The sequence below is a fragment of the Papio anubis genome, chromosome 6, assembly GCF_008728515.1.
Source record: "Papio anubis isolate 15944 chromosome 6, Panubis1.0, whole genome shotgun sequence".
NCBI classification, from domain to species: Eukaryota; Metazoa; Chordata; class Mammalia; order Primates; family Cercopithecidae; genus Papio; species Papio anubis.
Window position 1 is genome coordinate 43,785,968 of NC_044981.1, and position 18,599 is coordinate 43,804,566.

The 18,599-nt window shown below is 44.1% G+C and overlaps 1 protein-coding gene across 8 annotated transcripts in view; it reads left to right on the forward strand.

Annotated features, from left to right (window-relative positions):
• RUNX2 (RUNX family transcription factor 2) overlaps positions 1 to 18,599 on the forward strand; it is a 335,124-nt gene that overhangs the window by 75,074 nt on the left and 241,451 nt on the right. For 7 of the 8 annotated variants that reach the window (XM_021936728.2, XM_031667680.1, XM_003897680.4 and 4 more), the window contains one exon: positions 16,671 to 17,038. In XM_021936728.2, the coding sequence (XP_021792420.2) occupies positions 16,671 to 17,038 (368 nt within the window). Of the gene's footprint in view, positions 1 to 16,547; positions 17,039 to 18,599 lie in introns of those variants that run through there. The other variant, XM_021936733.2, reaches the window with a different exon arrangement.

Here is an 18,599-nt window from a genome sequence, read left to right on the forward strand (position 1 = left end):
TCTCAAAAAAAAAAAAAAAAAAAAAAAAAAAGAAGGGGTTGAGGGAGTAAACCATGTAGATATCATAGAGAAAAGTATTCTAGGCATAAGAACCTGCAAGTGCAAAGGACCCACCTTCTTGAAACTCTCTCCTGCTCTAGGATATCTCCATTCCCCATGGCCCTGCCTCTTCACTGCTTCCTCCTCTGTGCCCTTCAATGGTGCTTCTTCTTCTCCCCACTTACTGAAACAGTCAATGTGAAAATAGCTTTCTGCACCTTTCCCTTTAAGAGCCCATCCATTCTTTTTGATAGTGTTGTTGTTGATTGACATGTATTAATTGATTCTTTAAAATATCTATGCAATTGAACAGAATTTACAATTCTCAAGGTGCCTGTCAACAGCATATTAGACATCAACAAACAGACCTGATTATTACTAAGAAATAGACCAGATGCCAAACTTCACAATTTACCAAAACAGTGTATTAGATTTTATTTTAGCCAGAGGAAGAGCCTCAACATTCCAGAACCCGAACATCACATTTTGAAAGATTAGATTTCAATGCCCCCTTCATGAGTGTATTTCTGGAAAGGCAGTGATAGAGCCATACGGTCGGGAAGGCTAATGAGTTATAACTATACAAACCAGCAAACTTGGAAAATATTTCAAAAGTTCATCTGATTAACCCCCTTGCCTCTTGGCAGATTAATGTTGAAACTTATCCAGGTTGCTGGGAAATTTTTCATTGAGAGGAGTTCTACAGTTTCTCTTCACAGTCTGCTTCGGTGAAAGCATTAACTCATGTAAATAACCCTTTTTGTTCATGTTCTTGCCAGTATTTAGAATGTTTTCCTTTTCATCCATGCAAATTCTGCAATGATTTAATAACTTGTTAATTCTCCATTAAATCTTATTTGCCCATAGAGGACACTGCAATTTTTCCACCTGTAAGCCAATATCTACAACATTTATCTGGCAATTAAGTGTGAACTGTTATTCCTCTTATAAAGTTACATACATATGTATTATTTAATACTTCACTGCAGCAAATATCATCCCTTCATTTAGACTATCACTACCATAAGGGCAAGAGTTGGAGCTAAACAATTTTGTGCCTTAACACAGTGCTTCTTGTATACAATAATAATTTGAGAAATCTTTATTCAGTGGTGCACTACAGCTAGCTCATATCAGCTGCTAGAGCCAGTTGTGCACATCTCTTTCCAACCCATTGTTTGGTGACATCATGCTGGTGGCTTAAAAATCAACTATGATAAGCTGGGCACAATGGCTCATGCCTATAATCCCGGCACTTTGGGAGGCTGAGGCAGGGGGATCACCTGAGGTCAGGAGTTCAGGACCAGCCTGGCCAATGTGGTGAAACTCTGTCTCTACTGAAAATACACAAATTAGCCAGGTGGTGGTGGACACCTGTAATCTCAGCTACTTGGGAGGCTGAGGCAGGAGAATCACTTGAACCCGGGAGGTGGAGGTTGCCCTGAGCCGAGACTGTGCCACTGCACTCCAGCCTGGTCAAAAGGAGTGAAACTCTGTCTCAAAAAAAAACTATGATGGGGATATTTAGACCATAGAAATTGGCAAGTGCTACAGATCAGTAGAATGAGTTCATATCTAGCATTACGATTTACTACTTGTGTGACATTTGATGAGATACCACTCTGTGCCTCTCATTTTCTTCATCTGAAAATGGGGATATTGAATTACCTATTTCATACAGTTGTGTCAGGAGAATAAGAGTTTATACATCTAAACCACTTAGAAAAATCGTTGGTACATAGTATATATTCAACAACTGTTAGCTTAATTTTTATTAAATAATCTCTCTACCTATTTCACAAATTCTCGACTGCTCTGTAAACGTTTTGAGGAAGTATATGATATGATCATAATCTATGCAGCATTATTTCCCACAACTCCCCAGTAAACATCCTCTGTTGTCTCAACAACCTCCTCTTCACCTATACCTGTGATAAGGGAACTTAACCATAGGATAGGAATCCCTCTCTCCAGATTACTACAGTAGAAATTATCATGGGGAGGCTAGGACTGAAGTAGTAAGTGGTGTGTTCTGGTATCCTGACTTCTCAGGTAAAGGTTGGGCCCATTTTTTGTAGAATCAATGGAAGAATAAGACTCTTAGCATTATATTTAATATTCTTCTTATTGTTATTGTTGAAGACAGAGTCTCACTCTGTCACCCAGGTTGGGGTGCAATGGTGCAATCTTGGCTCACTGCAACCTCTGCCTCCCAGGTTCAAGTGATTCTTGTGCCTCAGCCTCCCAAGTAGCTGGACTACAGGAACGCCTGGCTAATTTTTGTATTTTTTGGTAGAGATGGGGTTTTGCCATTTTGGCCAGGTTGGTCTCAAATTCCTGGCCTCAAGTGATCCGCCCACCTCGGCCTCCCAAAGTGCTGGGATTAGCATTACATTTAGTTTTATTGCACTTTAAATAGGTTTCCCAGGGCCAGATAAGAATTTGACCAGTTTTTATATTATTTTGTGGGAAAGTATGTATTTGTTCCCAATCCCCCAAAATACTAAAAATAATGACATGAATTTTCCAAACCAATCTCCAGCCCAACCCAGTACTAGGAAATATATGTGCTTTAAGTTACAGACTTTGATATTCAGAACCACAGAACTTTTAAAAATTGCTTTATTAAATACTGAGTAGTATCAAAATATAATATTATTGGGGATTAAAAAAATAGCAATACAATGTGTAGCTACCACCCCACTTATAAAATAAAACATCGATACCTGTAAAACCCTGATCTGATCTCTGATCCAATTCAGAGGTAAACACAATCTTGAATTTAGGGGTTATAATTGCCTCGATTTTTATTTACTATTAATGCTTTTTGAGATGGCGTCTCACTGTAGAGTTCAGTGGTGCAATCTCTGCTCACTGCAACCTCCGCCTCCTGGGCTCAAGTGATCCTCCTATCTCAGCCTCCCAAGTAGCTGGCACCACAGGATGTACCACTATGCCTGGCTAATTTTTTGTATTTTTGGTAGAGACAGGGTTTCGCCATGTTGCCCATGCTGGTCTCTAACTCCTGAGCTCAGGTAATCCACCTGCCTCGGTCTCCCAAACTGCTGGGATACAGGGATAAGCCACTACAAGCAGCCTCAGATATATGTAATGCAGGGTAAATACCACAGTGATGTGAGACACTTTCATCCATTTAAAAAAATACATGAACAAGATCCTCCTCAGTCAGAAATTTTACACTGTTTATTTTTATCCCACTCTTATTCTTCTTCCACAAAATAGTTTTTATTGTTGGTTTTGAGATAGAGACTCCCTCTGTCCACCAGGCTGGAGTGCAGTAGTGTGGTCATAACTCACTGCAACCTCTTAAGTCCTGGCCTCAAGAAATTCTCCCATCTCAGCCTCCCCAGTAGCTGGGACTACAGGAACATGCCACCAAGCCCAGCTAATTTTTTTTTGTTTGACTTTTTGTAGAGACAGGGGTCTCGCTACGTTGCCCAGGCTGGTCTTGAACTCCTGGCCTCAAGCAATTCTCCTGCCATGGCCTCCCAAAATACTGGGATTACAGGCATGGGCCACTGTGTCCAGCCCAAAATAATATTTTAATGGTGGTTTTTTTTTTTTTTGCTTTAGAGTCTCAATTAGTCATGCTTCACTATTTTTTCAGCAGAAAAATAAGTACATAAATTGAAATTGCAAGTAAGTAGTTAAGCTTCCTAGGTCCATGAGTTTATAACTGTTAAAATACTTCTTCTGGTTTGACTTATTATAATATTATTATTGTCATGGTATATAATTGATGAAAGAACATAACTACATTATACTTTTCTATAAACAATTATTAAACATGAAAGTGAACTTTTTTGGCGGGGGGGGAATGCATCCCTTAAGGAGTTGAAAGAAGTGGTGCTTTTGGTGTCTTGATTAATGGAGGCTCTGTGTGGAGGCCAGGAGATTTTTATTTTATTTTTTATTTTTTTTGAGATGGAGTCTCGCTCTGTCGCCCAGGCTGGAGTGCAGTGGCGCGGAGGCCAGCAGATTTTTTTATGCCCAAGGGCAATGCATAACAGTAAGGGAAGGTGGCCTACTTTTGCAAAGTAGGAAAAGGGAAATATGAAGGGAGAAAATGGGAACCATGGGCAAGTTCCTAGGCATATCACTTTTAGGAGGGAGTATATATGACTTTGAGAATTTGGGAATTGATTCTCTTAAAACTACATCTGTGGAAAGTTTTCAGGTCCTGCAGGAGTACATGTACATCTTGTGGAAAACTACCTTGATGCAATGCAGCAGGGAAGACACGTTAGGGGTCCATTGTAGTTGAGGTTCATGATGATAAAAACCTGAACCTAAGGCAGTGGCAATGGAGATGGAAAGAAAATAGATATGAATGATATTCGGGAAGTAGCATTAATAGAATCAGGTGATAGACTAGAAGTAGAAAATAACGGGAAAAGATTAGTCTATCATGATACCTAAGTTTTTGCCTAAGGGGGTATATTCATTCACTCACCAACTAATATATATCGATCACATGCTATATGCTAGACCTTATGCTGGCTGTGGGGTCTATGTAGGGATACCATGTTAACATGACTCCAGGGGACAGACACTATTCACATGGTATATACATGAAATATAGTAGGGACAGTGTCTCCAGACTTCTTCAATAGTGTGGTTCCAGATTTTCTGTGGATAGGACATAGTTTCTACAGTTAAGGAGCACACAATTCTGTGTACAGTCATACTGTTAACCAAGATGGAAAAAAAAGAAGGACTGTGCACCGAGCCTTGGGAACCTACATGTTGCCCCTTGTCTTTCTTTTCAGCTGAAACAATTAGTTCGGCATATGGGACATGCTGACCTTGAAGGGTTTAGGAATGTTTAGATGGACATTTCTATGAAACCATTGGACATGTTAGTCTAGAGCCCTTGTTTAAGTTTTATAGTTAGTTAAAAAGGCTCCCAGTGCACTTCCCACTTTTCAGTCTACCCACTTTTTTAGGATATGCAGAGAAGAAATGTAGTTTACATGTGGTCCTGTTGCTCCGTTCCTGGAAGGGAATTCAAAGGGAAGAGACCAAGTCTCCATTCCAATATAAACCTTCTGAAAGTTTTTTTCTTTCAATGACTCCAAATTGCACACTCTCCAACTGAGAAGCTCAGAAAATTGAGTAACTCGTGTTAAAATTATCAAGGCCACAAAGGTTTTTCACATAATAGAACAATTCTGAGGGTGAAGTAAATGAATTCAAACTAATTTATTTTTCTTTTCATATATGTCTAATAAAAATGACTGATGGATTGTTTGGACTTTAACGTGCTTAGATGTGAGTCTCCCTCCTTTTATTCAGTGACAAGTGCAAAGCAACGTGCCAACAATTTTTTTTTCAATTTTGTAATTTTAACACTGACAGTAAAAGACATTCTATAGAAAGTTTGACTTTGAACTGGAATATTTTTGCCAGATCTCTGCCTAGAGGGAATTTTTATGGTTGAGTTTGTAAACGCTAGCAAAACAAAGTTGAAAATGGAAAAGCTTTCAATTTTCAAGGCTAATGTAAGATGAGTTATGCTTCTTATGCATCATACTTCTGGTAATCCTCTTTTATTTTTTGCAGTTTAAATTTTATCAGAGAAGCCTTTGAAAATAAGGTATTTATTTTTGCATGAACCAATACCACCAACATCAGAGAAGCCATAATTAAATTATGAAGGACAATATATATTATAATAAGTTGTAACACTTCAACCAGTTTTCACGTTTATAGTTATGGGCACACTATAATAATTCTCTTCAGTAAGGATAAACACCAGTGAAGCAAGTTAAAAACAGAAGAAATAAAAAAACTATATTCAATGAAACTACTAGATGCAACCCACATTTCCGGCAATCCTAGAGAATAGTAAGCATTAAGCTTAAGATCTGTAGCATCTCATTCATTGTGATTTACTATAGGATATCTTACTTGAAAATAATAAGAATAACGTCACTCAATAGCATTTTAGATTTGTTGATTATCTATGTACATATAAATCTGGTCTAAATGTTGAGGTAAAAATCCAAATTAAAACTTGCTGAGGCTAAGCACAATGGCTCACGCCTGAAATCCCAACACTTTGGGAGGCCAAGGCCAGAGAATCACTTGAGGCCAGGAATTTGAGACCAGCCTGGGCCTCACGCTGAAGCCCAGTATCTACAAAAAATACAATACAAAAACAAAAACAAAAAAATTAGCCGGGCATGGTAGCTCATGCCTGTAGGTCCAGCTACTCAGGAGGCTGAGGTAGGAGGATTACCTGAGACTGAGAGTTTGAGGCTACAGTGAGTTATGATCATGCCGGTACACTCCAGCCTGGGTGACAGAGAGGGACCCTGTCTCGAAAAATAAAAAACAAAAAACAAAAAACAAAACCACACACACAAAAAAGACTTGCTAAGATTCTTTTGTGCATATGAGAAGTAAGGGTGTTGATTTTGAGCCGTGTGAAAAATCCCTACTTCAAAAAGCCAGATAATCAACATGTCATGATTAAGACTCAAACCTAGTCATCGAAAACTATAGAAAGAAGTTTCACTTAGGAAGCAGAAATAAATATATTCTCTGGGCAAAGATGTGAATTCAGAGAAAAAGAACTGTATTGACAAAGGAAAGAATACTGGCCAAATAAGCTTTTTTTAAAAAACTGGGTTTTTTCCTACTTTTTTTTTTTCACTCTGGTAAAAGTTTACTTTCATAGTGGCACTGGTGGGAACTGCCCCTTTTATTGTTATTTATTTATTTATTTATTTATTTCTGAGACGGCATCTCGCTCTGTCACCCAGGCTGTAGTGCAGTGGCACAATCTCGGCTTACTGCAACCTCTGCCTCCCAGGTTCAAGTGATTCTCCTGCCTCAGCCTCCCTGAGTAGCTGGGACTACAGGTGTGTGCCACCACACCCGGCTGATTTTTGTATTTTATTTTAAGTAGAGACGGAGTTTCACCATGTTGGCCAGGCTGGTCTCAAACTCCTGGCCTCAAGTGATCCGCCCACCTTGGCCTCCCAAAGTGCTGGGATTATAGGCGTGAGCCACCAGGCCTGGTGGGAACTGCCTCTTTTAAACTCTTGTGAAGATTTGATAATGGAATCTATTTTATTTACTAAAGGAGTATCTAATTAATTTAACATCAAGGACACACTTATGGGAATGAAAGATAACAAGCCCCAAGTGTAATGTGTTTGCAATGTATTTAAATAAAATCAAAGACAGTCAGTCCTAAAACAGACAGAAACAACAAAACAGGAACGTCTACTTCTTTAAAATTACATAGTAGTAAGCAGACAATCCATATTTTTGTTGTTAAAGAGTGATAACCAGGTAAGCACAGGACACACACACACACACATAATCACCCTTACATGGTGAAGGTCAAAATTCTGTTATATCTGCTATCAATACTTCAAGTAGGTACAGAAAGTTAAAAGATACATTTTTATTTATTTATTTTTTTATTTTTTGAGACAGAGTCTCAATCCGTTGCCCAGGCTGGAGTGCAGTGGCATGATCTTGGCTTACTGCAACCTTTGTCTCCCGAATTCAAGTGATTCTCCTGCCTTAGCCTTCTGAGTAGCTGGAATTACAGGTGCACGCTACCACACCCAGATAATTTTTTGTAGTTTTAGTAGAGATGGGGTTTCATCATGTTGGTCAGGCTGGTCTCAAATTTCTGCCCTTGTGATCCGCCCACCTTGGCCTCCCAGAATACTGGGATTACAGGCATGAGCCATTGAGCTTGGCCTAAAAGATACATTCTTTTGTGGAAGAATATGCAATGATTGCAATTCGTACTTATGTTTAGTAACATATTAAAAAAAATAAAGATGCTCATAATGAAGCAAGGAGGCCTGAACTCACTTGGTAAGTTCTCAACACCCACAGACCTAGGGCTGGGCCAGGATGAGATGAAATGATGGAGACCCTAGCTAGCTTTAGGGGCAAAACTTAAGGGGGTTCCAAACAAACCCTAGTATTCAAGATATGATTTTAATGGAATATTCTGAAAAATGAAATTGAATACAAATAAATACCTGATACACAAAATATCAAAGTATTAAATAATGAGGGGATCCACTCCCACACCTGCATAACTCTTCTGCTTCGCCTTAATGAGGACTCAAGAGGAGTGAAGAGTCATGCCCAGAGAAACTTCCATTCAACTCTCCTGTTTAGATCAAGGAAGGTAATGGGTTGTAACAGTGAGGAAAAGATCAAGATTGTGGCTTCTAGAAGCAACATGAATATTCTCCCTCTTATAAATGTGCCCAAAGGTGGGAATCATAGTACCAAGGCCCTCTTTGGCTTGGCTACAAGCAGCCGAGCCAACTTCACTTCTCCACTACATTACAATATTCCCTTCTAGACAGGATGGCCCTTTTAATGTTCCAACACTTTTTTTTTTCCACTTTGATTTAGCTCAGTATTTTCTAAAAATACTTCAAAGGCCTTTAAATTCCTTTTAGAAGCAGTCATTAAATAAGTTTGTAAATGTTGTATTTTAAGTCCTTCTAGTGGAGATTCAGAATGCATGTAGCATATTAAAAACTGGGATAAAATTGGCAATATGAAGTCTGTTTATTTTGTTTAATACAGCGTTTTCCCAATTTTATTTTATCATAGAGTCATAGCACTACCCAGTCTCTAACTTCAACTGCAATAAGGCAGCAATCATCTAGCCCTGCTCCCTGTCTTTCCTTGGTGGTAGCATTTTGCTTTTCTGATTTTTGTAAGATACTCTCCACCTTCCCTGATCCTGGGTTTTTTTTTGTTTTGTTTTGTTTTTTTCCAACCAGATCTAGTGATAAGGCAGCTCTGGAATTTTTGCACAGGATTTTGTTTATGTGTATTTTAATTGCAGTATGGACATAGGATCATAGGATTTCATGGAAGATGTCAGGACAACTCTGGGAAGAAACATTGACCAATTTTAGCCTGTGCTTTAAAATATCCATATCTCTGTCTACATCTTTTTCTCTTTAAAATATATGTCCTCTAATTGTAGGCTTATAATTAGGAAGAGAAAAATCATTTAATAGATGTGATGTGATGTTGGAAATTCTCATCTTATAATGACCCCAGTGGAGTGATCCAAAATGGAAACCACTATGAATAAGCATGTCTTGGGGATCAGAAAATGGAAACCTTAGCATATCAGTCTAAGTCCAGTGAGGACAGAGAAACCATACAGTAATTGGAATAAGAAAAGTTTAATGTAAAGAATTATTGACTATACCAGAGGATTGGAGAAACAAGGAATTGGCTAGGAATAAGTAAAGATAACTCTAAAGAATACAGGAATAACAGCATCTAGTACCCTCAGGACTGAAATACAGCAACCAAGTAAGAGTCCTCCCCTATTCTCAACCAAGGCTGAATCCAGACCCTGCACAGCCTTGGCTCACTGGGTGGCAGAGAAGTTGTGCTAGTAGAGCTTGCTGCAGATCTGCTCTCTAGGGTGCCAAGGAAAACTGCTCACATGGAGTTGTCTCACCAGAGCCACACCTCTACAAACAGCCCAGGAGGGGAGCGTGCTGGGGGAAACTGCTGGCTACCTGTGCTTCAGGAGCCTGGCACTGGAAAAGCCAGCTTTACTGCAGTAGCTGGGCCTTGGAGAAGATGTGGGTATGTATGCACTTCAGGAGCCAGGAGCTGGGAAATCTGTATGTCCTGCACTGCAGAAACCTGCTGTGTAAGCACAAGGGAACCAGGAAGCAAAACCCTTTCCTCCTGCAATGTCTTTCTAACACCCCCACTGACAAAACATGATTGCCAACTGATAAAGAGAAATATTTAATGGATCCAGATTTATTTTCACAGAGCAGGTAAAAAAGGTGAATTTGGAGCTGCGAGACAATAAACTGATAAGTGGCACACCTAGGGAAGAAAAATGATTTGGAAGAAAGATAATCACTAATAGGAATGTGAGTCAGGAAAAGATCCTGCCAATAACTAAGATGATTCAGGAGAATCATCTAAAGTCAGAAAAGATGAGTCATTGCTTTTAGAAATTGATTATGACTAGATGGGAAGAAGAAATTGTTTTCTCTGAGAAAAGTCTACTTTAGAAAAGCATGGGATAAAGCACTGAAGGAAGAGTTTCTGAGTATGAAATCCAGAGTAGCAAAAAACTTAGAATGGTGACTTATAATATCTGGCATCCCCTAAGATTGTAGCTAATAGAACCAAATTGAACTCTTACTATTCTTTTTTTTTTTTTTTCTGTTCTATTTTTTCTTACTTTGCTAGTTTGTAATTCAAATTTCCTACACTGTGCAAATGTTGAATTTTTTGGTACTTTACTAGATGAACTGAGAGTATTATGATTTACATTTTTCACTTTGATGGCAGGGTGTAGGGAGGGGACAAATAATTGAGATCATTGCCCTAATGCCTAAAGTGAAACTTTGGAACCTTGGGCAGTGGGATTAGAATAGGATAGCACCTTCCTTGGTGCCTTAAAGGCAATATGTGAGCAGCTGGGTAACGAATGGTTGAATTACCACAGGAAATCTTTAATTTTAGGGTGTTCTTAGAAGTTTCATCACAGACCTCTGTAAACTTTTATATATAACATTCCATTGCTGCTCAAAGATCACTGCTACTGCCATAGGACAATTGTCAACACCAAAATACCAGAGGGCCGATTTAAGAAAACTAGTTTTCTCTGACTCCTGGGTAATGAATTAGACCCTTTTAAGAAATTACATTGGTCTCTTCAGGTAACTAAGGTGTCGTTTAGTAAGTTGGTACTTTAGTCAAACAAAATATATACCTCTTTAGTCAGTACCATGCCTGAAGAGTAATTAGACAGATACTCCATGAATGTGGTTCTGAAAGGTCATATGGCAAGTGTCAGCCTTTTTATGACAACACTGTACTCTCTTGTAAGTGCCTGAATATGGCCCTTGGGAATGCTAACTAAAACAACAAGGAAAGGTTTATGATGCTAAGTCCTTCACTACAAACATTTCATCTCTTGTTACAGCCATGCAAATTATTATAGGTCCATTGACAATGGGAAAAATTTACTGAGCTTAAAACAAATCAGACAGTATTAAACGGTATAAAAAGTAAAATGGAAAAAATATGTCAAAAAGCTTTGTGATCACTTAAGTTACTAAGCTAACTGTCTTAAAAGTGTATATAGGTCTTATGAATATATTGTATACTAGAAAATTCTTGGTAAGCTCATTGAGTTTCTTGTGTAACCATGTGCAACACAATTGGAATAAACCTACTAAAGCCTTACCTACTTCTTATGTTCAGACTACATGAGAGTTTCTTCATTCTTCTTCATCTATGCAGTTAATGTGTTCCCACTATGTTTTAAGGACAATGGAAAATGCTGACATATGGAGATGTGTAAGAAAATTGTTCTTAAGGAGCCTGTGCAAATGTACTCATTCCTCATTCTTTTCTTTCTGTTTTGGCACCTCTAAAATTATTAAGTGAAAAATATTAATCTAATAATTTATGCAGAAAAGAATAAGTTAAATGTTACATTGCTCACTTTTAGAAAACTAATCTGAGCCTCATGCACACCCACTCCAGTATCTTTATAAAATATCTACTCTTTTCTGCTAGCTCACTCCTCCAGGGTCTTGCATCCCTTTCACTTTAGGGCAAGGATTGGCAAACTTTTCTGTAAAAAGTCAGTAGATATTTTAGGCCTTGTGACTCATACAGTCTTTGTCACAACTACCCAATTCTTCTGCTTTAGGTGAAGGTAGCTATAGATAATACATAAATGACTGACCATAAGTATATTCCAATAAAACTTTATTTGTAGACACTGAAATTTTCATTGCATATCATTTTCATGTATTATGAATATTATTCTTTTAATTTTTCAACTATTTAAAAATGCAAAAAACATCTTTGAGAATTATACAAAAGCAGGCATTAGGCCAAATTTGTCCCATGGGTTGTAGTATGACGACTCCTGGTCTAGTGGCAATGCTGCTTCAAGGGCTGAGTAACCTTCTCTCAATCACAGTCCAAATGAAAACTCTCTAAAGATGGTTCTGTTTGTACAGTTTTCCCATATGACACATTCAAAACTTTAGGGATCATCAATATGCCCATAATTTTCCATTGGTTGTCCCACTTTATTAGCTGGTCCATTAAAAAATATTTTAAAAATTTACAGGGACTTATTCTACTTTTCATCATAACAAGTATACATAAAATAATGTATGGGGGTTAGAACAGGAAACTAGGATAACAGGAGTATCGGTTCTGTTCTCAGTCAGTTCTTTGACTGGATAAATAACCCGACTGCTTCACATCTCCTTTTCTTTGTCTGGAAAGTCAGAATTGTCAGGTGTTGTTACTAAACAGTTATGTTAAATGTTAAAGTACATGGTAGGTGGTGGTGGGTGTGATTACGTTTGTATCTTCCAGAGTTACCACATTTTCAGAAAAAAAAAAAAATGTTTACTTTTTAGTACCATCACATACAACTGAAAAGATGAATATTTCTGAAGAGGAATAGGGCGGGTGATTTGTTCTGAACATTTTGATGTAGAAAATCTAAACCCAAAGATGACATCAAGCAAACTATAGCACAAAATACACATATGTAAAACCTCATGGTTTTCCTATGTGCCTACTATTAACAGGAGAGGTTTGGTTTAGGGGTCTGTAAAAATGTTTTCTTTCTTTAAGTACAACGTTCAGAGCCAAGACATCATCAGCTTCAGGCTCAGTCAGTTCCAGTCGAAAGTGTGAATGTTCAGCAAAAGGATGTTTTTGAAAGGAGACTGAAAACCCACTGTGCCAGATACCTGAAACGTTGTTAGGGTATTCAGTGGAAAATTACATTTCCACATTATAAATAACTGTAGAATATTTTAAGAGATCCAAGACTAGTAACTTCCAAGAGCTGCTTATATTAGTTCCACTGAAATGTGAAATGGAGGAAGGATACTGAGAAAGGCTATAAAGCTGAGTTACTGGATATGATTAATTAAAATAAATAATCTCACTATTAATTAAATTGCCCTTAAAATCCCCAACCACTGAGGCCTGCATAGTTTGCTATCCACCAAATAAAACAAAGGACAAAACAGCGATGGAGAAAAAAGGAGGAAAAGTCCCCAAGGTAACTTCTTAAATTCATTCTAGAATTTTTTATTTGGAAAGCCCCTCTGGTGGTCCATATTTGAAATATGAATTGTTTCTTATTGTCTTCAAAGTTCCAGGAGTTCTCTGTTCTATGAACTTCCTGGGAGGAGGACAATCCCAGAAAAGGTGGCATATCACCCACCATGGTAGTTATGGAATTTTGATCTCACTTTTACCACAGAAATAATCAATTCCCATAACTGCTTCCCCCTCTTTGCAGCCCCCACAGATTTAAAAACAAAAAATGAGCCAGGGATCTCTGTTAGACAGTCGCACAACATGCCCAAAGCATAACTAGCCCCCTAAAAAGAAAAAAAAAAAGGCAGGAAAAAAAGCTATGAGTGTGAGTGCGTGTGTATTTATGTGTGAGTGCGTGTCTATTTATGTGTGTCTGCGTGTGGACGTGCAAGAATGTGTGTCCGAGTGCACGTGAGTGGATGTGTAAGGTAGAACAGCAATGGATGCTGTCTCTCTCTTTTGAGGGGAAAGCCTGGCTTCCCTTCCCGGATCGGCCGCCTGTGGGACTCGAGAGACCTGTGCACGCAGGGGACGCGGCGGTGCCCGGGGTTAGAGCTCTCCCCTGTGACCGAAAAGATAATTAAAAATCGCACGCGCGGGAGCCAGCTCAGCTCCTGGCTGCGCTTCCAGTTGGTCCGGTTTGGCTAAATGGGTTTTCGCATCCTAGCGGCGCCCGGGCTGGGAGGCCAGTAGGCCGGGCGCGAAGAGTAGGTTGGGGACCAGGTGTCATAGCGGGTGGCGCAGAATCGCTTCTCGGAGTCACCGAGGGTGGCAGTGGCAGTGGCAGGCGGCCGTGGGGGCGGGAGTGGAGCGGCGCGGGGTTCGTGCCTGTGGAGGGATTTGGGGAAGAGGCAGGAACGTGGAGAGAAACGTGGGAAAGGGAAAGACCGACTAGGGAGGCGTGGAGCAGTGCATGGAGGAAGGGCAGGTAAAAATAAAGCCCCAAACAGGAAGGATAGAGCAGTATCCCCTGAACTCCATCCTTACCCCCGTAAGAGCGCACACCTGGCTACCCCGCACCCCCACCTCTGCTCCTGCGGTCTCGTAGACCCTCAGTCCCCCGCGCATCTCTTCAGCGGGGCGATCCTGGTCACCGAGTCACATAACCACAGCCCCGCAAGCTCATCTTGTACTCGAAAGGGCTCCAGAGTCCGCGATTGGCACCAGGCCCCCATCTTACGTGCCCCTCATGCTCTCAGAGCCCTTCCAGGCCCCTTCTAGGGCGCAGACCCGGGCGTGGGCTCAGCGAGTGAGAGCAAAGCTTTAAAACCAGACAGGGAGAGTCGTGGCAGGTCGCTACGAGGGTGAGGGTGGCGTTTGCACTGAGCAATAAAAACACCCAGTAATGGGTATGTGAATTGCTTTAAATAAGATGGGAGGGAGAGATGACCCAACCATCTTTCTTTCTTAATACTTCGAGGAGGAGGCATTCTAATTCTTCATTTATTTCATAAACTACTTGTTACTGTGTCAGCTACTCCACTAGGAATCTTTGAAACTTTGGCAACTGAAGATTTTTTTCGCAAACACGTTTTCAAGCTTTGGAAGACTTTAAAGAGTTTGGTAATAAGCAAGAAACGTAGTAGTACACAACGCCGAGGGTAAAACGGCCCTGTGCCCCCTTCTTGGGGTGTAATAGCCTCAAGCGGATTTCCCGGCTTCTGCGGGCGCAGCACATTGTTTTATTTGTTTTGAAGGCTCAGAGTTTGAGGCTGGTCGTAGACACCCACGTGCTCTGACTCTCATCAGCGTAATGATCGCCTTAGCCAAAGTCGTGTCTATATAAACCACAAAAACCTAATCATTAGAAATCCCAGCCTCCAAAAACCACATTTTAGGTAAAAAGTGCCGCTTTTTTTCCGCGCTCCTTCATCCTCTCGACCGCAACTTTTTGGGGGATCCAAAGTCGCTTTTTAAACCCACACTAGGAAATAAATACATAAATAAACAGCCACGGAAGCATTTTGAATTTTTTAGTTCGTATTTTTAATTTTTTCCCGTGAGCGTTGGGGAAGACAGACACGAAACTTAGTCTTAGATGTAGGATAGACTTAATAAAAGATTTAAATTCATGGAAAAAGGCTGGTGCTTTTCCCCAGCAAGGGTTTTGCAACTATTTTAATCACCAAGCTGACAGTTTTTCAGTCCTTAAAACAAAAACAAACCAACAACAACAAAAAAAACCTCATTCTTGTTCTCTAGGAATGACAAGATTGAATATATAAGAAAAAAGAAATGTCCAGCTATGCCCTTGAGTTCCTAAAAACTACTTTGACTAGTTCTCCCCCCACCCCCCTCATTTTTTTGTGTCATTAAAACAAAAAAACACCCAAACCCTGCAAAATCTTTTTCCCCAGGGAGTCGCTCAGACAGAGGTGGGGGGTGGAGGTGGGAGGGTGAAGAGTGCTGAGAAGTCAGCACAGACGCTCAAGAATTTTCCTTCCTCCTCTCCTGAAGTTACAACGAAAAATAGCGACAGTCAGATCAGCCGGGGGCTCTCTGGTGTCTCGGCTTCAATCTCTTCCGACAAAGAGGGGGTTCCTTGTCCTAGGGGTGGGGAGAACAAGAGGACGCGACCAGGCGAGACTGCCCCTAGACTAGGGCCGCCTTTCGGCTTCGGAAGCTGCACAAGGCGCGCGGGGGGCTCCTTCTCGCGGCCGGCTGGCGGCGGCAGCGGCTGCGATTCGCAGGCTCGAGATCCGTTGCCCCGAGATCCGCTGCGCACGACTTACCTCTTGGCACCTTGAAGCGCGAGAGACAGGGGAGCTTTGCAAATTGTAGGAGGGAGTAGATGCAAGGAGGTGGCGGAGAGAGGGCGAGAAGAAAAGAAGGGAAAGGAAGGAGCCTAGCCGGGGAGCCGGGCTGGCAGCCGCCGCGGGAGGAATCTGAGCGTGCAGCCGGCGCGGGGGGAGCGGCGGCCGCCGCGGAGGCGGCGGCGCGGGAGGGCGGAGGCGCGGCCGCCTGCAGCTGGGTAGCAGCGCGCGGCGCGGCGCGGCACGGCGGTGGCGGGCAGCGCGCGGCAATGCCGGCCCCGGGGCTGGACTGCTGAACCCACACCGCTTCACCACCGGACTCGAACTGGGAGGGGGCGCCAGCGCACCCAGGACGCGGTGCCCCAAGGGACCCCACTCCAAGCTGCAAACTCAAGTCCCCCGCCTCCCCGGGCCAAACACACTCCCGCGCCCGTTCGCAGCTGCCACCCCGGGTGTTCCAAAGGCTCCGGCAAAGATCTGCGCCTCCCGGGTCTCCCTACCGGCCAGCCCGACTGCGCCGCATCGCCAGACTCTCTTGGCCCATCAGACTCCGCCCGGCAGTCGGCCTCATCAAACTTGATTTCTCACCTCCTCAGCCCCATCACCTCCATCCTCTTTCCCCCCGTCTCGCCTTCACCCCCCCAATTTCCTCCTTGCCCCTGATTTCCACCCTCCTCCCCCTCCCCCGGCCACTTCGCTAACTTGTGGCTGTTGTGATGCGTATTCCCGTAGATCCGAGCACCAGCCGGCGCTTCAGCCCCCCCTCCAGCAGCCTGCAGCCCGGCAAAATGAGCGACGTGAGCCCGGTGGTGGCTGCGCAACAGCAGCAGCAACAGCAGCAGCAGCAGCAACAGCAGCAGCAGCAGCAGCAGCAACAGCAGCAGCAGCAGGAGGCGGCGGCGGCGGCAGCGGCGGCGGCGGCGGCGGCGGCGGCGGCAGCTGCAGTGCCCCGGTTGCGGCCGCCACACGACAACCGCACCATGGTGGAGATCATCGCCGACCACCCGGCCGAACTCGTCCGCACCGACAGCCCCAACTTCCTGTGCTCGGTACTGCCCTCGCACTGGCGCTGCAACAAGACCCTGCCCGTGGCCTTCAAGGTAAGAGTCTACACCGCCCCCCGCCCCCGGCCCGGAGCCGCGGAACCTGCCCGCCGGTGTCTTCCTGCCCACGGGGCTGGGCCCCGGACGTTCTCCAAGACCTCCTGCCTTGGCGGCTCTAACCCCAGAAATCCCCGGCTGGGCCTCTCCCTCCGGATGCCCTGGTGGGCTCGAGGCTCAGTCCCTCCGCGCAAATCCCTCCTTCTCCCACCTGTGCCCGCTGCCACCCCGACTTCAGCCCTCGTCCCCCTGACCCGTTCATCACTCCTCTTGCCTCCTGCCCGGCCTCGGTTCTCACCCACTCCTTCGCTCCGTCTCCCTTTCCCCCAGGATCCCCAAGGTGCCCACTCTTGCACTGCGAGCGGACTTGCTCCACCCCGCCCCTTTCCCGGGGGCGAGGATCCCCGACACTGTCCCCCGGGGCTCCCGCTTCCTCCTCCCTGGTCATCCCGGCCTGGCCGCATTGCAGGCTGCCCGCGTCGCCTCTCTTTGGGGCTCCGCGCGCTCCCACCCGCTTCCCTCCCAGCCAAAAGCCCCTCCTTAGGTCTCGGCGTCCCCTTCCCTGACCCGCAGAGTTCAGCGGTCCTGGTCCCTCCCGGGCTCCCGGGTCGGGATTCACTGGTTGCCGGCGCCGGGCATTAGTGCCCAGGGCTGGGCGTGGGGTGCTGACTGAGGCGCGCGGGCTGCACTACCCGTGCCTGGGAGGGTCCCGGACAAGACTAGGGTCTCCAGAGGAGGGGGTGTCAGGACGGGGGCGTTTGCTCTGTTCGCTGACCCGCGCCAGATCCCGTTACCGGGAGGAAGGCGGGGCAGCCTGGGCGTCCGCGAGCCCCGAAGCGGGGGCGTTCAGGGGGCCTGGGCGCTGAACCCTCGAGTGCTGGGAGGTGCTGGCCAGGGGAGGGGGCGGGAGCTCGGGCCGCTTCTTCCAGCCGACACCGAGCTATGCGCCTCGCCCCGCCAGGGAGGGATGAGGGAAACCTGTGAAACAACTTGAGTTCGCCCAATTTGAAAACGGAGGTGAAATTTTGTATTTTTGCTTTAGTATTATTTTTAAAGGACTTAAATCTAAAAAAGGTCCCTCCTGCTTCTGAAAGGTGGTGAGAGGCTCCTGCCGGTGGTCTGAGCACAGAGTGAGTTCGAAGGCTTGAGAGCGGCCTCTGCGCGCCCCGCGGACTCTTGTGCCTGCCCGGCCCGTTAGTTTGAGGGCGGGTGGCAGCCGCGGGAGTCGCAGGCAGGTGCTCCACAGGTTGAGGGTTTAGGATCTGGAGCCTCTCACAGTAGCCCGATGGGTCTCCGTAACTCGATCCGGATTTCCCGGGGCAGTCCTCTCCAGTGGGGGAGACGCGGAGTCCCCAGGGCCCAGCGCATACTGGGTTGATGGGGAAATGGGTTCCGGGTCTGTCCACACTCGCAAGACGCCAGGGATGCAGGGGGTGGTAAGCCAGATGTGGAGATGAGCACTCTCACAAAGGTGCTTTGGGCCCTTTCTACCTCTGAACTTGAGTAGGTGGGCCTGGGTCCCCTGGGTTCTGAGGTCTGTGGAGAGCAGGGCAAGCAAGGC